We start from the raw sequence: 23317 nt of genomic DNA, 5'->3' as shown, positions 1-23317 counted from the left end.
AGCACGTAGCTAGCAACGCTTGAGAGCTGACTAGCATCACAATTAGCACATAGCTAGCAGCGCGTAGCCAGCAGCATTTAGTTTGCAGCACGTAGCTAGCTGCACATCTGCTGCAGGTGGATGAGCAGGTGCGGGCCTGCTACGAGCAGACCATGAGCGAGTGGCTGGGCTGCGAGGCCATCGTGCGCCAGCGGGAGAAGGAGCAGCACGCCGCCGCGCTGGCCAAGTGCTCGTCCGGCGCCAGCATGGACAGCAGCATCCAGAAGATGATGCACCGTGACTCCACCGTCAGCAACGAGGTGAGGCCCGGCTCACGAGCGCCGCGGTCAGGGATGGGGGACGCGCGCGTTTGAGACGTGCTCTGCCACGCGTGTGTGTTTTATATCTACGGTGCCATGGAGAAAAACCTCCCTGTGTGTCTCCCCGTGTCCCTGTGTCAGTCCTCCCAGAGCTGCAGCTCAGACAGGCAGAGCCACGCCCGGCTGCAGAGTGACTCCAGCAGCAGCACACAGGTACCGGCAACACGCACTCACACGTATACACACACACACATATACACACACACACACATACACGTACACACACACACACACATATACACGCACACACACACATACACACACACGCACACACATATACACGCACACACACACACAAAGCTCACACACACACGTATATACACACACACGCACACACATATACACGCACACACACACACACACACACATACACGCACACACACATATACACACACACACACACAGACATATATACACGCACACACACACACGCATGCACACACGCATACAAAGCTCACACACACACATATCTACAGACGTACACGCACACACACGTATGCACACACACACACACACACGTGCACGCACACACGCATGCACACACACGCACACAAAGCTCACACACACGCACACACATGCACACACACACACACGTACACATGCACACACACACACCTACACGCACACACACATACACACACACACACCTACACGCGCACACACACGCACACAATGCACACACACACGTGCACAGAAACACACACGCACACACACACACACGTATGCACACGCACGTACACACACATATACACATACACCAATTCGTATTTTTTGTCCCGTTTTGTATGTTCCTTAATACGAGCACTCCCTGTAATTACAGTGGCCCACGCGCGCGATGTCGCGCATTTCCGCTTTTGTTCGATATAATTAAGGCGCTGCTCCCATCAAGGCGGCTTTGTGTAGCGCGATCAAATTCTGCAGTTTTGCGCCGATTATGTTCCCTCTCATATTCTTCCATTTCGGTGGAATCAGCCGTCGTCCAGGCGATGGGATTCGACAGCACATCTATGGCCGAACTATGCGCTGAATGTGCTGTCAGTCCTTTTTTATACATTCAGGCTCTTTTTTTTCTGTCGTTCTTGCTTTATTCATACGTCTCTAATTGCCCTAATGATATTACATAACACCTTAATGTGTTCTGATATTACACTTAATCGCAATATCGCATAATATTTAACGCTGAAGCTTAAAAGACTAATTACCGTAAATTGAGACGCCTCTGTGTTCTTCAGCCTTTTCGGGTCCGTTTTTCGTTTTTCAAAAAAAAAACGGCCGTTTTTTTTATTATTTAATTGGAGCGCGATGACGCGGCGCTGACGAAATTATCGGGCGAGAAAAAGGCTCTCCGGGGGTCTCCGCTGGCGGGAACGAGGCGAATATCGAACCGACGGCCGTTCCCTCCACGCACACCTGCAGTCGCCATCGTCGGGCCGCCCCGTCCATTATCCGCAGCTCTCCACCCGTTCCCATAAAATCCAATTAATCAAGCGGCTCGCGTTGCCCCCGGCCTCTGCCTGTTGGCTGTTTGACTACATGCGTCGTGGCGGGAAAAAAAAAAAAAACAAAAAGCACTGGCAGCTCCTCACAGGAGAAATACTCCTTTTTTTCGTGGAGTCGGATCAAATTAAGCCGTTAGCCAGGAGCCATTAGAAGTGGGAGGCATTACGGCGATCGATGTTATGTTAGCGCACTCGCGGTGACACAAATTGGTGTGGGGCTCTGGTCAGTGAAAGTGGCGTGCGCATGTATGTGCCTCGTCAGGTGGAAGAAAATGTCTGTTGACTTAACTAAGGGCAGGGCGATATACTCGATCGGTAATTATCGACTATTTTCTTGAGCGCAATAACGACAACGCCCGCTATTTGGTGTGTTGTCTATTGTAACGTAACGTAACATAATGACGAGAACAGGCCGATCAGCCCAACAATGCTCGCCATTTTCCTGACTAAATTGTACCTCGTGCTCTGATTGCCTACAGACTAGATAGCGTCTAACATCTTATCGAGCCCGATCTTGAAAAGACCATTTATTCCCCCCGCCTGTTCCTGCCAGCTCTTTTCTCTTCCTCTTCTGTTCTCCGCACACCTGGAGCGGCCCGTTTTCCCTCTGGCTCTCTTTTTTTCAGGTCTTCGAGTCCGTGGAGGAGGTGGATCAGATCGAGACGGAGCCCAAGGGCGACGAGACCAAGCAGGTTCCCAAAATCCCCAACGGGGCCCTGCCCAACGGCACCACCTCGCCCGACTCGGGACACCCGTCGTCCCGAAACTTCTCCATCGCCTCCGGCTTGTCCGACCGCTCCCTCAGTACGGAGGACAGCGGCGCGCCCGAGGCCTCTGCCAAATCCGCTGCCCCCCAGCAGCAGCCGCCGCCCCCCCAGCCCGGGCCGGCGAGGGCGGAGCAGGCCGCGGAGGCCTCCCCCACCTCCAGCCCCCCCCAGAGCACCCGGTCACAGCCCCAGCCCCAGCCCAATGGGAAAGAACTCCAGGCTAAGGACGCGTCGGAGAAAGTCTCCAAAGCTCCCGGAGCCACAGAAACGGAAGTGGCCAAATCGCCCAAAATCGAGGAGGTTAGCGTTGCTAAACCAGAGGAGGTACAATCGCCTGAAGCAGAGGTAGTCAGATCGCCCAAAAAAGAGGAGGTCAACATTGCTAAACCAGAGAAGGTTCAATCACCTGAAATAGAAGTAGCCAAATCGCCTAAAACAGAGGAGGTCAACGTTGCTAAACCAGAGGAGGTGCAATCACCTGAAGCAGAGGTAGCCAAATTGCCTAAAACAGAGGAGGTCAACATTGCTAAACCAGAGAAGGTTCAATCACCTGAAATAGAAGTAGCCAAATCGCCTAAAACAGAGGAGGTCAACATTGCTAAACCAGAGGAGGTACAATCACCTGAAGCAGAGGTAGCCAAATCGCCTAAAACAGAGGAGGTCAACATTGCTAAACCAGAGGAGGTACAATCACCTGAAGCAGAGGTAGCCAAATCGCCTAAAACAGAGGAGGTCAACGTTGCTAAATCAGAGGAGGTACAATCACCTGAAGCTGAGGTAGCCAAATCACCTGAAATTGAGGAGATCAAATCACCTAAAGGAGAGGAGGTCAGTGTTCCTGAAGCAGAAGAGGTCAAGTCAAAATCACCTGAAGCAGAGGTAACCAAATCACCAGAAGCGGAAGGGATCGAATCGCCTAAAACAGAAGAGATCAGTGTTCCTAAATCTGAGTGGGTGAAATCACCTGAGCCAGAAGCAGCCAGGTTACCTGAAACAGAGGAGGTCAAACCCTCTGAAAACGAGAGGGCTGGTGCTCCAAAAACAGAGCAGGTCAACACACCTGAAGCAGAAGAGATTAAGTCACCAAAAACAGAGGAGGTGGAATCACTTGAGAGTGAAAAGGTGAAATCACTTGAAAGCGAGGTGGTCAAATCACCAACAATAGAGGAAGTCAGGTCACCTAAAATGGAGGTTGCCAAATCTCTGGAATCAGAGGTCAAATCACCAGAAACAGAAGAGGTAAAATCACCTACAAAAGAGGATGTCAGGTCACCTAAAACAGAAGATGCCAAATCTTTGGAAACAGAGGTCAAATCACCAGAAACAGAAGAGGTGAAATCACTCAAAACTGAGGAGGTCACTGCTCCTAAAACAGAGGAGGCTACAGATGTAGACGGGGAGGTGAAATCTCCTGAGGTGGAAGACGTTAAAACTCAAACAAAAACAGAGTTGGCCCAGGCAACGGAAACAGAAGTTGCCGTATCTCCCGAAACACAAGCCCTCAGAGCTCCGGATACGACGGAGGAGACGGAACAGGCGAGACCTTCAGAACAAGAGGTGGTCGAGGGTGCGAGGGAAATGACAGAGGTCAAACCTCCCGAACCGGAGGATGCCAAGGTCATAGAACCTGAGGTAGCCAAAGCTCCACAAACGGAAGTCGGTGGAGCTCCTGAAACCGAAGAGGTGAAAACTCTTGAGTCAAATGGCGCAGAGGTGGTAGAGGCGAGATCTCCAGATCCAGAGAAGGCCAAGGTTCCAGAGGGGCAGGATGGTACACCAGACGCGCAAGAGGTTAAAGCTCCAGACGCCGACATTTTCAAGGCTTTTGAAGCAGAGGAGGCCCTCGTGATAAGTATGGCCTCCAGCACCATAGATACCAGCGACGCTCTGCTCACCATAGAATCAGACGAGTCTCCGTCCGCCATAGAAATGGAGGAGATTCCCATGGCCAAGGGGTCCATTATCTCGTGGGACAGGAAAGGGACATCGATGGCCCTGGGGTCTCCGACGGGGGTGGTGGGCTTGGTCCTGGGAGAGGGGGCGGGTTCGGCGCTGCCGGTCCTGGAGCTTCGGCTCGATCAGGCGGGGGAGAAGCCCAGCCCGGAGGGGACCGAGTCGGTCCTGTCCGAGGAGCCCGAAATGGAGAGCCTCTTCCCCCAGTTCGACTCCCTGGTCGTCGCCGCGGAGATGAAAAACGAGGCGGTCTCCCCCGTCTCGTCCATCGGGACCACCTATTCCGTAAGTCCCCCCCCCCCCCCCCCCCCCCCTCCCCTTTTTTTCTCCCCCCGCCAGACATCCGTTAAAGTGCGGGCTTGGAGTGCAGGCCTAGGAGAGGGTCGAACTCTCAGCTGAGAGGGATGAGAAAGTGTCGGGAGTACGGCGGGACACATGAAATCCGGTGTCTCCAGTCCTCCCCCTGTTTGCTTTTCTCTCCGGCTACAGCAAGAGCTGCTGGACATGTACACCATCAACCTGCACCGCATCGAGAAGGACGTCCAGCGCTGCGACAGGAACTACTGGTACTTCACCCCTGCGAACCTGGAGAAGCTGCGCAACGTTATGTGCAGGTATTCAGTCTTCTGGCTTTTAATAACTAAGTTTTTTGTTTACATACAATCCATTTACACCACTTAGCTGAGCAACTTAACCCTTGGAAGAGTAGGTTTTTTGGAATGTTTTTTTCTGAATTCTAAGTCAGTGTTCTAGACCTCCAGTCCATTGCATTCAATTACCAGTAGTGATTGTTACATCAGCATTAGCATGTTCAGTTATGAACATTCTAATCACTTACTTGTGATCTTACACCTTTAATTTATAACGTCGCTCATGGGTAGTGCCTGAGCTCTGAAATAAAAAAACCTGCCATCTCTGATTTACGAGCCCAATTAGCTGACCGTTACACTATGCTGCCACTCATTCGCTGTTATTGCCTTCAAAATCACTTCAACTTGAACCCATCTACAACTCGGTGAATATCAGCGAATGTGCGCTGATGGCATAAGAAAGTGTTTGCTGTGTCCACTGCTTTTATTTTTACGGCATTTGCCAGCCCCGATTAGTCGAGTCCTTTTCCCTCACCGGTCACTCAGGTACGCCTGTGCCCGTGTGTGAGAGTGTGTGCGCGTGCATCTTAATCGCTGAAATGGTTTTCTCTTTGCAGTTACGTCTGGCAGCACTTGGAGATCGGCTATGTGCAGGGCATGTGCGACCTGCTGGCGCCGCTCTTAGTCATTCTGGATGACGGTGAGTCATCACGCAGTCGGCGAGCCGTGTGCGTATTTCTCCCTCTGTTGACTGACTCTCTTTCTCTCTCTTTCTTTCTCTCACTCTCACTCCCTCTCTCTCCCTCTCTCTCTCTCTCTCTCAGAGGCCATGGCCTTTAGCTGCTTCACAGAGCTCATGAAGAGGATGAACCAGAACTTCCCTCACGGAGGAGCCATGGACACACACTTTGCCAACATGCGCTCCCTCATCCAGGTAATGTGGACACACACACACACCATACACAGGCTCTCACACACACACACACACACACACACCATACACGCAGGCTCTCGCACACATACACGCGCACGCACACACACACACACACACACGCACACCATACACACACACACACACACATGCACACACACACCATACACACACACACATACACATGCACGCACACACACATACACACACGCACAGCATACACACACACCATACACACACACACACACATACACACACACACACACACGCACACCATACACACACACACACACATGCACGCACACACACATACACACACAAACACACATACGCACACACACACACATGCATACACACACACGCACACGCGCATGCCCCCCCGTGTGCACACTCACAATAAAAATACATACACTCTGTATACTCAAGCACATATGCATACACAGACACACACACACACACACACACACACACTCGCCCATAAAGCCATTTTAACAGCAGCGCGCCTCGCTGTGGGACGCGGGAGTGCTTGTAAAACCAGGGAAAGCGTTAGCGCGCGGCGCGTGCTCCAGGGATGAGCTCGGCCCGCTCCCAGGCAGCCGTGCAGCGGGGCCGGGCAGGAGAGCTTGGTGCCGGGCCAGCACTGCCTGCTCCTTCTGGAGACAGCGCGGAACAGATGGTTGAGAAAATGACTCGATAAATGAATAAACACCAGTGTAAACACGGGACTGACCCTGAGGATAAGCTTTCCATTCCCATCAGTTTCTCCTTTCTCTACCTTTCTCTCTCTCCCTCCCTCTCCCCTTCCCTCCCTCGCTTTCTTATTTTCTGTCCATCTCCCTGTCTCCTTCCCTCTATCCTCCTTCCCCCCATTTCTCTCTCTCCCCTCCCTCCCCCCCTTTCCCCTCACTCTCTGTCTCTCTTTCTCTCCCTCTCCCTCCCTCTCTCCTCCCTTCCTCTTTCCCCCCTCCCTCCTTCCCCCCCCTCTTTCTTTCTGTCCCTGTTTGTTTAGATCCTGGACTCTGAGCTGTTCGAGCTCATGCACCAGAACGGAGACTACACTCACTTCTACTTCTGCTACCGCTGGTTTCTGCTGGACTTCAAGCGAGGTAACGGTGTCCCCGGCTTCAGGGGATCCCCAGAGCTCAGAAATTCACTGTCCAAAAAGCCAATTAGACTCCTTCCTTCTCAACAAAGGCCCCCTGCTTCTCAGGTTAAAATGCAAAGTACCCCCAATATTAAAGCTGACAGGATTTGCTCGTAACGAACCGTTTCGCTTCGAAACGATTTTGAGGCCGCTCCCGCCACGTCCGCGTGACGTTAATTGCGGTTCGAACAGAGCGTTTTAAGGTGGGCGGCTTTTAGTTTAAATGTGTGGCTTTTGAGCTTTTGAATGAAAAACAGACAGGGATCAACGCTGGCAAATTGCAGCCAGAAGCGAGGTTTTGAAAGCGCAGCTACAGAAGCTGAGAGCGCTGGGCGGCCGAGCAGCCCGGCCTGGTCGATGACGCCCGCCATTTTGACCTCAGAGCTGGTGTACGACGACGTGTTCGCCGTGTGGGAGACGATCTGGGCGGCCAAGTACACCTCGTCCGGCCATTTTGTGCTCTTCATCGCCCTGGCCCTGGTGGAGATCTACCGGGACATCATCCTGGAGAACAACATGGACTTCACCGACATCATCAAGTTCTTCAACGGTGAGCCACGGGCGTTCGTGCGGTCTCCACCGCGGAAGGCCCACGCGTGTGTAGCGCGGGCGCACTTTAACTGTCTTATGTTAGCATCACCAGGGATTGATGCTGGAACACGAAAGTGTATGCGTTATCTTCTGGTTTCTACTAGCCATCACTCCTAGGGCAAAAGTATGGGTAGAAGCTACTCGGTTTTTAACTGTTGGGAAACTGTCTTATAAAGACTGAAGCCATTTGTTGTCTCTCTCTCTTTGTTTTTTCTCTTGTGCAGAAATGGCCGAGCACCACAATATCAAGCAGATCCTGACTCTGGCACGAGACCTGGTGTGCAAGGTTCAGACGCTCATCGAAAACAAGTGAAGAAGAAGAAGAAGAAGAAGAAGAAGAAGAAGAAGCCGCCATTGGCCGTTCTGCTGAGTCATTCTGTTACAGGCATTCCCAGCGTCCTCTCTGTCCCAGCAGTGTCCAATCAGAGGCCTCACACAGCGGCCCCTGGCAGTAGGAAACCATATATATCCCATCCACCCACCACACATATACCATAGACGCCAGTTCAGCATTCCCACAGCCATCAGCCTGATGCCTCTCTGTGTTACTCCATGCAAAGCTAAAAGAAACCTGTAGCCGCGAAAGCCAGTGTGTGTTTACTGTGTGCTTACGCTGTTACCGCGGGTGACGGGGGGGGGCGGAGGGGGGGGGGGGGGGGGGGGCGGGGCTCATGTGGAGCCAGTCCGTGGCTCGTGGAGGTGGCTCGCAGCCCTGTCACCACGCGGTTCTTATGTTTGTGCAAGGCTGGCGCTCGCCCTGGGTCTGGCTCCTCTTTGGCGCGATCGAAATGTCCTCCACCTGACGGCGGTAGCAGGTGTCCGCTGTTGCCCGCGGTTACGGAGGCCTGGCGCGCGTACGTGTCGTCCGGGGCAGTGCGTTTTGTTTTTTTTCGCAGAGAGCAAGAGGGGTCGGCCATTTTGGGAAGTGTTTTTTTTTTTTGTTGTGGCGGTGCAGGAGTTTTGAGGGCCAGCGTTGCCAACCCGAAACAGAGAGTCGCATGCGCCCCCCTGTGCCAACGCTCCCTCAGTGTTTCAACTGGACCCGCCGGCCAGAACTGGTGGCGGTCCGGTCGACTTTTCTCGCCCGTTGTATTTTTCACGCTGTTCCCACGAAGTGAAAAGCCGTTCTGTTTCCACGGCGACCTTCAGAAACCCCCCAGCCATGTTTCTGTCGGGTTTTTGTCGTTCGTGAACGTCGAGGTGCTTGAGTTTCTTCCCCGGTTCTGTTTGTGTGGCGTGCGTGTGTGTGTGTGTGTGTGTGTGATGTGGAAAGTGATGAGAAAATCTACGCCGCCTGCGTTGAATGTGTGGAGGCCGTTCACTGAACTCTTCACCGCGTCTCTGATTGGCTGTTCGCCGTAATGTCCGAGTCCTGCCGCTCGTTCCTGTGTGTTCTGCACTCTAGTCTGATACCCTCTCCACTCAGCCAACGTGCCATAAAACATGCTTTTACTCTGAAGAGGTGTAATAGGAAAGAAAGACCTCAATGTATTTTCTGCCTTAATTTCGATCTGTCCTTGCATGGGATGGTCCAATATTTCTGTCACTGTAAAGTCCTTGGGTGGTTATTACACGGGACCACTCGTACTGCTGGAGTCATTTCATAACCCTTATGGCGTAAGCTGCTCCTGTCCGAAGCTCACGGAATGCTGCCGCTAATTCTTCCCGTGGGTCAGAATCCAGTGTGTGTGTGTGTGTGTGTGTGTGTGTGTGTGTGTGCCGAGCTCTGCGCTGACGTTGTGTGTGTGTGTGTGGGATGACTATCGCTCTCTGTTACACCAGGTAGAATGTTCTAATGGTCGTCAGGTGTCCTCGTGTTGACTGCCTCCATATCAGGATTTTACTCGCCGAACCCAGGGTTTCCAGGGAAACATCTCTCTCTCTCTCACTCGCTCTCTCTCTCTCTCTGCGCGATAAGTTCAGATGCACCATTAGCTTTTCACACAAGAAAATGGCACTCTGACTAAGAGAGAGAGAGAGAGAGAGAGAGAGAGAGGCTGCAGCTGTTTTCTCAGTGTTTCAGCAGGCCGCAGATAGCAGATGATTACAGTCTTAATTCACTAGAGAAAGGAAGGAACACCCCCCACCCCCCCCACCCCCCTCAGGAGAGATAATGGTACGACCCGCATGCTGCTGAGAGCAACTGCGTCCTCTCGGTTTTCAGGACTTGACGTCATGTGGTGCGTCCTCCAATCAGAAGGAGGCTGATTGCCTGGAGCGAGACAGGCTGCTCTTCTATTCTGTGCGTGTGTGTGTGTGTGCGCGTGTGTGTAGGGACATGCTGGACACATTGCATTCTGGGAAGAAAAGTCAAAATGCAGGAACATGTTGAAACCCTGTCAGTAATTTCGTCTTAATTGCCAGTGTTTTGAGTGACCTTTTCTCCCACCTCATCTGGCATTTGTGTTCATTCTGCTGTCTCTCTGTATATTGCTGTTTGTGAATTGTACTGTAACAAGGGGAAATAATCAACTCTTTATGAGAAAAAAAAAACAAAAGAAAAAATCTTATATATTATTATATAGAGAGAAACGTATATGATGTACATGTGAATTATGGTTTTCTCGGACTGAAAATGAATACAAAAAGCAACAAAAGAAAAATAAAGAATATATATATAACAGTGCTCTTATTTATTTTCTCATTATTATTCAGTGAATCACTGTATATTAGGTAAATCATGTGCTGCTTACTCAATATCTTCTGTTGTCCTTCTGCATTTTACTGTCGTTTAGCACCACTTTGATGCTTTATTTGATTTTTGTTTTTCCATTTCAAGAGCTGAGGAGTCCGTCCAAATAATCGCGAAGGTTGAGGGGAGAGAGCATTTGGTCGCAATTCAATTTACACATTTAACCCTGCTGGAGCAATTTTAAGTGATAGGTGGATAACAAAAGAAATGGTTAGTAGTTAACTGGGAAAAGTTATGTTTTTGATGATTGTACATAGTTGCTAATTCCAGGCATTTAGCTAAACGCAGTGAAGGCTCATGGGTAAACGGAAAGTCTGTGTGATAACAGAGACTGCTCTTCGGATTTGTCTGTCCATGAGATCGTTCGCAGGGTATTTATGAGTGTAACACAAAAAATCCGAGAATAGACGATACTATTTATGTTTGCGAAAGTCACACGTTTCGCAAGTTTCCGAGAAGCATGGCAGCTTGGGAACTGTGTCCCCCGGTGACCTAATGATGTAAATACCATTTTAGCCTGCGAGAAATCTGCTCCCTGAAATTCACCTGAAAAAAAGTGTATTTATCTGACAAAATTGAGTCAATCTGCATTGCTGCCTTTAGTAATGGATTATTCATATTATGCGATCAAAACCTTCAGTTTTTTCCCTCTCTGCAAAATCCATGCTGCAGACCAAAAAGTCAATTCAATGCTCCTTCAACCTACTGAGTGGTCATGTATGGCTTATATAGGACTTTTAATGGTTTCACTGTCTTGTGAAATAACAGTCACTGGACTCACCGTTCATGTTATTTTCCTTGAATTACATCAGTTCAGATGTTGTTTTCTAAGTGTGTGAAATATCTTGTATTGAGTATTATGGTAGCTCTTTGTGAATGCAAACTACTGTATGTTACAGCAAAATAACAAGAAAACCAACTATTTGTATATTTTATTTATTCATTATTCGTTTTGCTTTTCTATACTAAGCTAAGATGTTTGTTATTTTGTGACTGGTCATAAACAATATATTACAAATAAAACAAAATCTAAATATATATTAAATGGTCTATGTATTCATAAAAAAATCAATAAAATGGAATTGTCCTTATTTTTCCAATTGCCTTTCTAGTGCAGTTTTATTGAAATGTGCACATTTGCTTTTTTTTGTGTTGAATTCTGTTTTTCTGAATTTTGCCTAAATAAATGCATCACCAATTTTACATAAGTAGTAAAACATTTATATGGAATAGTTTAATAAACAAGACATCACCTTCAGATATCCGCTACCGTAGAATGTCGCCACACTGTTGTAGTAGTCCTTATAATACTAATTATAGTGGTAGCCACATTAATAATACACATTAGTAAGCATGCATACACACAGTCTTGGCAAATGCATAAGTAAGCACTGAATGTCTGTTCACAAGTAAAATTTGTCAGTGAGGCACAGCATCGATCAGGGTAATGAGTGATGTGAATCACACCAGTACAATCTGAACGGAAGACATGCCTAAGATGTGATATTGTCCTGTGGGGGAGAGCTGTTTTCAGTGTCAATGCTAGCGAGTTATCTTAGCGTTTTCTCCACACCCCCCCCCCCCCCTCCACCAGTCCCCACCGTCACAGTGAAGAGACACATTTACGTCAGTCTGCTCCCGCCCACTCGCAGCGCGTCATCACTGAACTCAGTGGAGACTCGCAGCAAGTGCCACAGCGTCGATGACAGTGGAGAACCGGCGCTTTTAGAACCCTGAATGGGTGACTCACCAGAGACGGGGAGCTCTCCACACGGCTTCCTGTGCTGTTTCACACATCACGCATCACCAGCTACTTGGTCCAGACCACAGTCCAAAGACCCCCTAATTTGACTTGGTAGCAGCAGGTGTGTTACGTTCAGAGTAAGGACCCACACGCAGACCAGGGAAATCCAAGAAAACGTTGTCTTTATTCCGTGCGAAGTTCGAAGCCAGGTGATCAGAGATAGTGCGGTACAGAATCGAGTTTCCAGAAGAAAAGTAAAAAGACAGGCAAAAAGTCAAAAACCAGGAGATCAGAGATAGCGAAGGTACAAAGGGGCAGGCAAAAGAGAAGTCAAAGAAAAGCGAAGGTCGAACCAGATCAAACAAAACCAAAAGGGGCAGGCAAACTCGAAGTCGGGCAAAGGGGTGTCGCAAGAATCTCAAAATACAAAGGCTTACAAATAATCGGCACAATGAATCTGATCAACGTTCTGACAAGAAACAAGTGGAAAAGACTGACATTTATACACTGGGGAAGATAACAATCAAGGAGGGGTTAAGTGAGTGAGGGCGGAGTAACAAACAACATCCAGGTGAAGAACATTAGGATAACTAATTAAATGACAGGGGACTGACAAAACGCGGACTGGAATCACATAGACAACAATGATAACAGACGGCCTGGGTTTAGCAGGTAAAACACGTGCAGAGAGAGAGAGGTGCAGTTAGAGCAAGAGACAGGTGCAGGCAATTGCAGAACTCAGCGTTAGAGCAGGCTAGAAAGAAAAGGGGCGGAGCTACAGCGCAGCATGGAAAAGGGGAGACTGGTTAATGTATTAGTATAGTGATCTAAACTATCAAAAACCCAAAACTAGTGTGTGTTAGTCCATTAGTAATATTCACATGTTAGTATATTAGTGAGGTTAGTACTTTACAATCTATAAGTTAGTAGGGATTAGTAGAAATTAGTAAAACTAGAAATCAGCAGGAAGAAAGTAAAGCGAGACTGGAAAGAAGGGGGGAAACCACGAAAACCCGGAACCACCCGAATAGTGAAATCACACAAGTACAGGGGAGTGAAGCAGCTCAGGGAACACAGACACAGCGACAGTACTGGGGAGACAAGTGACCGGAAATACAGACTACAACAGTACCCCCCCCCCTAGGAAACGCCTCTTGGCGTTTTCACCGGTGGCACAGGGTGTTTAACATGAAAGTCCTTAACAATCTGCTTATCCAAATGAAGCGAGAGGGGATCCAGCTTCTTTCCTCGGGGCCGTAGCCTTCCCAGTCCACCAGGTACTGAAGGCCGCGACCCCGACGACGAACATCCAGCAGTTTGTTCACGGTGTAGGCATCACCACCATCAATGAGTCGGGGGGGAGGGGGGGGCTCAGGGGCAGGGCAGAGGGGATGGGTAACAACGGGTTTTAAGCGGGAAACATGAAAAGTGGGGTGAATTCTGCGCATGGTGGAGGGTAACTTTAATATAACAGCAGTGGGGCTGAGGATTTTAACAATAGGAAAGGGGCCAATAAAACGAGGAGCTAATTTCTGGGACTCAACATGTAGGGGAATGTCTCTGGTGGTGAGCCAAACACGCTGTCCAACTCTGTAGGAGGGGGCTTTAGAGCGGCGGCGATCGGCCGTCACCTTCATCCTGGCGCTGGCGCGAAGCAAGTTGAAGCGAGCGGTCTTCCATGTCCTTCTGCAGCGCCGGATGAAGGCTTCCGCTGAGGGGACCCCCACCTCCTCCTCCTGACTAGGGAACAGAGGCGGCTGGTACCCTAGGCAGCACTCGAATGGAGAAAGTTTGGAAGAGGAGGTGTGAGAGTTTATGGCATACTCTGCCCAGGGTAGCTGATAAAACCATGAGGAGGGATTCTTGGAGCAGAGGCATCTAAGGACGGTTTCAATAACTTGATTGGCCCGCTCGGTCTGGCCATTGGTCTGGGGGTGAAATCCTGAGGATAGACTAATGGAGGAACCCAACAGTGAGCAGAAAGCTTTCCAGAAACGTGCAGTGAACTGGGGGCCTCTATCGGAAACTATGTTAGTGGGGATGCCGTGTAGTCTAATAACGTGATGAATGAGTAAGTTGGCGGTTTCTTTAGCAGAGGGAAGCTTGGTGAGGGGAACGAAGTGAACAGCTTTAGAGAACCTATCAACTATGGTGAGGATAGTGGTGAAAGTGTTGGATGGGGGTAGGCCTGTGATGAAATCTAACGCTATGTGAGACCAGGGGCGGTGTGGGATGGGGAGGGGTTGTAACAGACCTGAGGGTGGGTGGTGAGAGGGTTTGTTCTGGGCACAGACCAAGCAGGCAGCCACAAAGTCCAAGATCTCTTGTTTCATGGAGGGCCACCAAAAGCGTCTCTGAATAAAGGTCCTGGTTCTGGTGGCCCCCGGGTGGCATGAAAGTTGCGAAGCGTGGCCCCAAAGGAGAACTTGAGAGCGGACTTGGGCAGGAACGTAGAGACGATCCGCTGGGCAATTACTTGGACCAGCCTCATCCTCCTGGGCCTTACGAACCCTCTCCTCGATGTCCAAGTGGATGGCATTGATGAAACAGCTCCGCGGGAGGATGGTGTCAGGTGAGGGATCCTTGGTGGGTGGTTCAAACCGGCGGGAGAGGGCGTCAGGTTTGGTATTCTTCGACCCAGGGCGGTAAGCAAGGGTAAAGTCAAATCTGGAGAAGAAGAGTGCCCATCGGGCCTGGCGAGAGTTGAGGCGTTTGGCTGTGTGAAGGTACTCCAGGTTCTTGTGATCAGTCCACACCAGAAAAGGTGTTTGAGAGCCCTCCAGCCAGTGGCGCCACTCTCCCAAAGCCATCCTCACCGCCAACAGCTCACGGTTCCCAATGTCGTAGTTCTGTTCCGTGGGTGTCAGGCGGTGAGAAAAGTAGGCACAGGGATGGATCTTATTGTCTCTGGGTGAACGCTGAGAGAGAACGGCTCCCACCCCAATGTTGGAGGCATCAACCTCTACGATGAACTGGGCAGCAGAGTCAGGATGAACAAGGATGGGTGCAGAGGTGAAGTGGTTCTTGAGGGCTCGGAAGGCTGTTTCAGCCTGGGCGTTCCACTGGAATCGGGTCTTAATGGATGTGAGGGCGGTGAGTGGGGCTGCCAGAGAACTGTAATTACGGATGAAACGACGGTAGAAATTGGCGAAGCCCAGGAAACGTTGCAGTTCCCGACGACAGTCTGGCTGAGGCCATTCCACAACCGCCCGGATCTTCTGGGGGTCCATCTGAATGCTGCCGGCGGAGATGATGTACCCCAGGAAAGAAGTGGTGTTACAGCTAAACTCACATTTCTCCGCCTTGACGAATAAGCGGTTCTCCAAAAGTCTCTGGAGCACCTTGCGGACCTGGATGATATGTTCCTCCTTAGTTTTGGAAAAGATCAGGATATCATCCAGGTATACGAAAACAAACTTATTTATCCAATCCCTCAGAACATCATTGACCAGTGTCTGGAAAACAGCTGGTGCGTTTGTGAGCCCGAAGGGCATCACCAGATACTCCCAGTGTCCGGTAGGGGTGTTGAAGGCTGTCTTCCATTCGTCGCCCTCTCGAATGCGCACCAGGTGATAGGCGTTGCGCAGGTCCAGCTTGGTGAATATCGTGGCTCCTTGCAGGAGTTCGAAGGCGGAAGCCATGAGGGGAAGTGGGTAACGGTTCTTGACCGTAATGTCATTGAGGGCACGGTAGTCGACGCACGGCCGGAGTGAGCCATCCTTCTTCCCCACGAAGAAGAATCCGGCCCCCGCTGGTGAGGATGAAGGACGGATGATGCCGGCAGTCACGGACTCCTGGAGGTATTTGTTCATTGCTTCCGTCTCCGGCCGAGACAGGGAGAACAATCGACCTCTGGTGGGAGTGGTGCCGGGCTTCAGGTCAATGGCGCAGTCGTAGGGGCGGTGAGGAGGCAGAGAGGTGGCTCGGGATTTGCTGAAGACCTCTTTAAGGTCCAGGTACTCGGGAGGAACCGCCGACAGATCCGTCGGCTTCTCGGGATGAGGTGACTCGGGAACAGAAGAATGGGCCTCTCGCAGACAAGATGCTAAACAGAATGGGCTCCAGCCCAAAATCTTGTGCGAGTTCCATTCCAAGGTGGGGTTGTGCTTCTCAAGCCAGGGGTGCCCGAGAATGATGGGTGAGTGGGGAGATTCAATGATGTGGAGCCGAAGCTCTTCTTGATGGTTACCGGAGAGCCGAACCTTGAGTGGAACGCTGGTGTGGGTGATGTTTGCCAACTTCTGACCATTGAGCGAGTTGGCCACTAGGGGGCATGATACCTTCTCCAAGGGGATTCCCCATCTCTCGGCGGCCCCAGCGTCCAGGAAGTTCTCCTCGGCCCCGGAGTCGATGAGAGCGGTGGTCCCTTTGGTTCGTCCCCCCCACTCAATGGTGACAGGCAGGCAAGTCCGGTGTTTTGAGGAGGATTCAGTCGGAATCATGCCCACTAGTGCTCCTCGATACACTAGCGGGCGTTGTCTTTTAACGGGCAGGCTGCGACATAGTGACCTGGTTTCCCACAGTAGAGGCAGGACCTGGTGTGCATCCTTCTATCCCTCTCCTCCTGGGTCAGGCGAGCACGGTTGACTTGCATGGGTTCCGGGTCCGGCATCATGACTGGAGGAGGTTTGGGGTTGGTAGGGGATGCAGCAGTGGTCCTGGACCTCTCAGTGACTGCTCGGTTGTAGACACCTTGACTGCGAGCCCGTTGGCGCTCCTGGATGCGTGAATCCACGCGGATAGCCAGGGCAATGAGATCGTTGAAGTCCTCGGGTAGGTCCCGGGTCAGCAGCTCGTCCTTCACGCGCTCAGACAGGCCATTGAGGAAGGTGTCGTATTGAGCCTTCTTCTCCCAGCCACTGGCGGTAGCCAGAGTACGAAAATCGATGGCGAAGTCCGACACCGTCATACCACCTTGGCGCATGTGCAGGAGTTCTTGCGCCGCATCGTGGCCGTGCTTGGAGCGGTCAAAGACCCGTTTCATCTCTTCTGCGAGCAGCGTGGAGGTCTGCACGCAGGGAAGCCCCTCCTCCCAGGCAGCCGTTCCCCACTTCCTAGCTCGCCCGGTGAGCTGCGTGATTATGTAGGCAACTCGGGCCTGCTCAGTGGGGAAGGTAGCTGGCTGTAGCTGGAAGATCAGCCGGCACTGGGTAAGGAATGGGCGGCAGCCACCAGGTTCTCCGTCGTACTTCTCCGGAGGAGGAAGGTGGGGTTCACGAGCACGTGCAGGTGGGATGTCAGGCGTAGCGGGAGCCGCAGGTTGCTGGGGAGCGAAGCCAGGCGAGGAGGCCCGGAGTGCAGATGTCAGCTCTGCCACGCAGGAGGTTAGAGTCTGCAGCTGGTGAGAGACCGACTCCAAGTGGGACTGGTGGCGTCCCAACATGGCTCCCTGCTGCCCAAGTACAAATTGTACCTGGGCAGGGTCCGCTGGGTCCATCCTGGTCAGAACGTACTGTTACGTTCAGAGTAAGGACCCACACGCAGACCAGGGAAATCCAAGAAAACGTTGTCTTTATTCCGTGCGAAGTTCGAAGCCAGGTGATCAGAGATAGTGCGGTACAGAATCGAGTTTCCAGAAGAAAAGTAAAAAGACAGGCAAAAAGTCAAAAACCAGGAGATCAGAGATAGCGAAGGTACAAAGGGGCAGGCAAAAGAGAAGTCAAAGAAAAGCGAAGGTCGAACCAGATCAAACAAAACCAAAAGGGGCAGGCAAACTCGAAGTCGGGCAAAGGGGTGTCGCAAGAATCTCAAAATACAAAGGCTTACAAATAATCGGCACAATGAATCTGATCAACGTTCTGACAAGAAACAAGTGGAAAAGACTGACATTTATACACTGGGGAAGATAACAATCAAGGAGGGGTTAAGTGAGTGAGGGCGGAGTAACAAACAACATCCAGGTGAAGAACATTAGGATAACTAATTAAATGACAGGGGACTGACAAAACGCGGACTGGAATCACATAGACAACAATGATAACAGACGGCCTGGGTTTAGCAGGTAAAACACGTGCAGAGAGAGAGAGGTGCAGTTAGAGCAAGAGACAGGTGCAGGCAATTGCAGAACTCAGCGTTAGAGCAGGCTAGAAAGAAAAGGGGCGGAGCTACAGCGCAGCATGGAAAAGGGGAGACTGGTTAATGTATTAGTATAGTGATCTAAACTATCAAAAACCCAAAACTAGTGTGTGTTAGTCCATTAGTAATATTCACATGTTAGTATATTAGTGAGGTTAGTACTTTACAATCTATAAGTTAGTAGGGATTAGTAGAAATTAGTAAAACTAGAAATCAGCAGGAAGAAAGTAAAGCGAGACTGGAAAGAAGGGGGGAAACCACGAAAACCCGGAACCACCCGAATAGTGAAATCACACAAGTACAGGGGAGTGAAGCAGCTCAGGGAACACAGACACAGCGACAGTACTGGGGAGACAAGTGACCGGAAATACAGACTACAACAAGGTGCATGTGTGAAATTTCATGCAGGGAATAAAAAATGACATTTCTGAAAATAGCCATGTTTTTTTTTTTTCTTAAATTTTAAAATGCAAAAATGCAGTATCCGGTTTTACTGTCCAAACAGCTGTGCTAGCTAAAGTGAAAGTGATTTATAGCACATTCAAGTGTGACCTACACTACATCCCCTCATGTAGATTTCTTCCACGTTTTAGCTTCATTTAGCTATACTTCTAACACCTGGTGATGTTTAGTTTAGCCACTTCATCAGAACAGAGTTTTGAAGTTCACAGGTCTGTTTAAAAATATAGCACCCTTAGGTATCCTACAGGGGTGTTAGATATGACACTTGGGAAAAAGGTGACGCATAGAACTGAGAAGACAGTATAGAAACGCACGTATTTGTTCCTGTATATTCCCAGGTTGTCGCAATCATTGTGAAAATCAAACCCTACCCTTCGTCTTTGGCCATTGCCAGGTGTTCATGGTCCTTTATATAGTGCCAGGTCCTTGTTCAATGTCTTGTATATTGCTAGTTTTTGCTTGGTGTGGTAAAATAGCAACAAGAGAGAAGGAAGGAAAGTAAAATAGTTATCCATGTGAAAAAATAGTATACTAATCATACTTGATATAAACTTTAATTATAGTATGAAATAGTATACTTAAGGTATACATCAGCATACTGTTTTTTCACATAGATAACCTTTTCACTTCACCATCTTCTTTGTCCATCTAAGACATTTTGCATCTGGCGTAGGCTCAACACCGTGCAGCACTTGAACCGCTCGCACTCGATGTCATGCCGTCTGTAATTTTTCACGAACTGTGTGTATAAACAGCACAGGGCCGGTAGCGCTTACGTGCCTTGAAATTGAACCAGATTGTCGCCTGTTCATACGGCAGACCTTCTTTATATGAACATTTGAACATTTGATAGTCTGAGACAGCGGAGGATTGCACACGATGGTGTCTGAGCAGAATGAAAACGGTGTTTATTGATTTTGCTTCGGAAAGCGGGGGAAGATTACTGGAACCCGGGGAAACATGACTTCAGCAAGTGACATGCAATCTCCGTGCTATTTACCGCATCTGAAGAAGCAGAACAACCAAATGGGTCAGGAAATAATTGGGTTTTCTATTTAAATGAAAGTTTTGTTAGTAACATCAGTAAATTTGAACTTGTACAACATGAAGGTAATAGTAGGCACTGTGGAGGTTTGAGCCAACTAGTCAGTTCTCTCCCAGACTGATTAAGGATATTGTTGAGATGAGATTCATGTGTGTGCTGGGGACAACAAGAGGAGTTACAGTTGTGTTTTCAGAAAATTAAATAAAAAAACAAACATGGAATGAATTAATTCGCTTCCAGATTACACCACTTTCCACATATATTATGATAATATAGGCCAAGTTTTAAACCACATTCTGTTGTGCCTTTTACAATCACAGAGACAGACGTTATTGTGTAGGAGTGCTTGCGCATGATACTCGACGGATCGATGAACCCGAAATAGTTTTCGTTCTGCAGTACGACAGCAGGTGGCAGCATCAGATTTTATTCCGGTTGTATGAAAAGTTGTCTTGGTCTTGCAGATAAGATGGTACTGGTGATGCAGGTCATACATAGCGGATGATTTTTCCCCCTGAAATATTGCGTCTGTTCAACATAAACCTGGCTGGCCCCAAATAGGACCTGACCAGTGTACATAGTCACATAGGAAGCTTTAAATAGTGGTTCATAAAGAAACCGTTTTCGTTTCCTTATTAATGGCACGATTTGAACTTCCGGTTGGTACTTACAGCTAAATGTGAAGTTCCGTTCTGTATTTTTTGGTTCGACAGTTCCAGAAATAAAAGATCTTTGTTTACTGTAGTATCTTTTACTTCTACGTCATCAAAAAACGCCAGCGATAAATCACGTGGTCCACGAAAAGTCACAACCGCAAAAGACATCTAAAGACGAAATTTGAAAGGAGTATAGTATAACAGTATAGTTGCGTCAGATTTAGATATTTTTTCCCAGTCAGCCTATTACTTTTTGTCCGTTTTAGGGTTAGAAACTAAATTGTAATGTTGAGTTATTTGACAGTATACACATAAGTCGATTTAATACAGGTTTCAAGAATTTAGTTCCTCCGTGCCGCATATTTTGTACAATGAATAGTGTTGGGGAAGGCTGCACGGATCTCAAGCGAGAATATGATCAGTGTTTTAATCGCTGGTTCGCAGAGAAATTCCTGAAAGGAGACCGGAGCGGCGACCCTTGCACTGAGATGTTCAAAAAATATCAAGTGTGCGTTCAGGTAATGTAATGTCAGGAGTGACAACGACAATCTCATGAACTGTTGTAACTAGGTAATTACTTGTAACTTGTAATTAGTTTGATAGTTAGTGAAGACAAGTTAGCAATTGAAGACACATCAAATTGCTTGCCATCTAGGAATTTAATTATTTCATAATGTTTGTTCATCAAAAATAGCCAGGTAATAACAATTAATAACAGACTGTCTTATGTTAATAAGCTTCAACCAAAGTTTTACTTAAAGCACACTATGAATTAAGGATTTAACTCGGCTGGTATTTTTGAAAATGATTGCAGTGCCAGAATGCATTTAAGATGGGGAGGTTTCAAACGTAGGCTGTATTATCATGACTTTTCCCTTTTGCGTTTGCAGAAGGCCATCAAGGACAAAGACATCCCAATCGATGGTGTCGAATTCATGGGACCGAACAAGGAGAAGCCGGAAAGCTGATGGATTCTATGATTATGTTTCTTTCACCTGGGCTTCTTATACCATCAATGGAAAGAAGTGGGTTGAGGTGGGGCAGGTTGAGACTGATGTCATTATGGACATTTAATTCATATCCAGGAAACTGATTGTAATCCCTGGGGAATTCTGAAGTTCTGATCATTCTAAAATGCATTTTAAAACCAAAAAGAGAGTGTCCTGGACTGACTGCTTGTGCCGTATGTATATGGATGAAAGGATTGGGTAATTCGGTGCATTCATGACAGTTCAGAAACCTGGTGCCCTGAAAAAAAATTCTGGGACTTTGGGCCACTGGCTTGTTCCTCCCCTCTCGGAATCAGGGCCTGGTTCATCCAGCTCGTAGTAGTTTCGGCAAGTGTGATTGACCGATTAGCTTTTATGGATTCATGGTGCAGAAGGATAATATTGAAACCATGTATTTCTGTGATATCTTTTGAAAATTGTTTTAAAGGCACATTTCTACCCTTTTTTCTTGTTATATTGCATCTGGACTCCTGCTGTTTTTAAAAAATATATATATATTAATTTACCTTTTCCATTCAGATCTGTTACACTTGGTTGTGTTTTACTATTATCCCCTGGATTCTGTTTAGGTTGTCCATAAGAGAAAATATTTGAGGCTGGACTTTTTTTTTTACTTTGTATTTTGTGTCAGTGGGAGCGTTTTCATTTGGAGTCATGCAGATAAAACAATAAACTTGAAAATCAAACTGTTGTTTTGCTTTCTTTGCATTTTAAACATTTTTGGGTTTGAAATAAAAAAGTAATTGAAACCAACATCGATGGAGTATATAAACAATTAGTCATGTATAGGTTTTCACTCCAATTAATTACTATTCTTAGGAATAGAAAATATTCACAATCGTAGTCCACACACATTCGCCAGTTCTTCATAAAGATTTCAGCTGTGATCAAGCTCCATCTGAGCCGTTCCTGGTGGATTCTTTGAAGTTTCATTTGACTGGCTTCTGATATTCGCAAACCGTGAAAACCGAGAATTCCTTATTTTAAACGTGTATTAAAATACACCGATAAGAAAGGAAAGGATGGGGGCAAAACGTACGCCCGAACAGGGACTTGAACCCTGGACCCTCAGATTAAAAGTCTGATGCTCTACCGACTGAGCTATCCGGGCGCTCTGGAGGTACCGTCCCACAAAGATCGTACATAGACTGAAGATTGTAATGTTGATGTGTTAGTATTAATTCAAAGACCGTGTTTCAAAGTGAGGAATGTAAACTCTTGTTCGCTAGCAAAGTTCGCTAGTTAGTTTTCACCATGGAGGCAAAGTTACAGTTAAGTGAGCTAACTGACTTTAGCTGCTAAGCAAATAAGCTAATTATACTTGCTAACTTACCCTTAAATTAGTTGAAGCAGAGGTAAACCATTGAATCGACGTACAAGGATATTTTTTGCCAGGTTGCTCCATGTTCCATGCAAATAAGTAAATGAATAGGCTAGAGAAGATGGGTTGTGCAGTAGCTTACATCAGTGATCAGTGGTAACTCGGTCCCGCGGACCCTCTGTGAGGAAAAACATCTTTATTTCAGGAAAACGGAGAGATGCGGTGAAACTGACAAGGCTATATATTATAGGAAAACGCTCTGGTGGGCTGTATGACTCCGGCAGTCCAGAGACCGTTCAGCATGTACTTCTTGTATGTCAAAAATACAGTGCAGAGAGGAAACATAGGTCAAAGAACTATGATATTTAGGGCGTCCTGTTTTTCTCTAGAATATGTCCTTTGTCGAAGTGAGAACCACCAAGTAACTGAAAGAGTTGTTACGCAGTTTTTATCAGAAAGTGACTATAACTAACGGATT

The 23317-nt window shown here is 48.3% G+C and overlaps 2 protein-coding genes, 1 long non-coding RNA gene and 1 other non-coding gene across 5 annotated transcripts in view; 3 read left to right on the top strand and 1 right to left on the bottom strand.

Moving 5' to 3' along the window:
• Positions 1-8476, top strand: part of sgsm1a (small G protein signaling modulator 1a) — a 51119-nt gene extending 42643 nt beyond the window's left edge. Inside the window, exons 17-25 of the mRNA XM_035379519.1 lie at positions 117-299; positions 441-512; positions 2485-4863; positions 5068-5192; positions 5786-5868; positions 5993-6102; positions 7109-7205; positions 7626-7793; positions 8059-8476. Of these exons, the coding sequence (XP_035235410.1) occupies positions 117-299; positions 441-512; positions 2485-4863; positions 5068-5192; positions 5786-5868; positions 5993-6102; positions 7109-7205; positions 7626-7793; positions 8059-8147 (3306 nt within the window). The 3' untranslated portion in view covers positions 8148-8476. The remainder of the gene's footprint in view (positions 1-116; positions 300-440; positions 513-2484; positions 4864-5067; positions 5193-5785; positions 5869-5992; positions 6103-7108; positions 7206-7625; positions 7794-8058) is intronic.
• A 43-nt stretch (positions 8477-8519) lies between these two features.
• Positions 8520-11564, top strand: LOC118206628. The gene is made up of 2 exons (XR_004761215.1): positions 8520-8759; positions 8790-11564. It is a non-coding gene; the product is annotated as an uncharacterized LOC118206628 (long non-coding RNA).
• Positions 11565-19477: 7913 nt separating this feature from the next.
• triap1 (TP53 regulated inhibitor of apoptosis 1) lies at positions 19478-22204 on the top strand. Of its 2 annotated transcripts, none has more exons than XR_004767143.1 (2): positions 19478-19837; positions 21399-21527. XR_004767143.1 is itself a non-coding variant. In XM_035435866.1 (2 exons), exons 1-2 carry the CDS (start codon positions 20880-20882, stop codon positions 21474-21476), a joined length of 225 nt encoding a protein of 74 aa, XP_035291757.1. In that variant the 5' UTR covers positions 20612-20879; the 3' UTR covers positions 21477-22204. The 2 variants fall into 2 exon arrangements, 1 of the variants encoding a protein (XP_035291757.1); XM_035435866.1 differs by lacking the exon at positions 19478-19837 and adding an exon at positions 20612-21026 and having other exon boundaries at positions 21399-22204.
• A 352-nt stretch (positions 22205-22556) lies between these two features.
• On the bottom strand, positions 22557-22629 carry trnak-uuu. The gene has a single exon. It is a non-coding gene; the product is annotated as a tRNA-Lys (tRNA).
• Positions 22630-23317: the final 688 nt, after the last annotated feature.

The sequence above is a fragment of the Anguilla anguilla genome, chromosome 10 (genome assembly GCF_013347855.1).
Source record: "Anguilla anguilla isolate fAngAng1 chromosome 10, fAngAng1.pri, whole genome shotgun sequence".
Lineage (NCBI taxonomy): Eukaryota > Metazoa > Chordata > Actinopteri > Anguilliformes > Anguillidae > Anguilla > Anguilla anguilla.
This window is presented reverse-complemented; position numbering and strand designations above follow the sequence as displayed.

Coding starts and splice junctions, on each gene's coding strand:
- triap1 (XM_035435866.1), top strand. CDS start 20,880: ATGAATAGTGTTGGGGAAGGCTGCACGGATCTCAAGCGAGAATATGAT. Junction 21,027..21,398: donor AATATCAAGTGTGCGTTCAG/GTAATGTAATGT, acceptor TTGCGTTTGCAG/AAGGCCATCAAGGACAAAGA.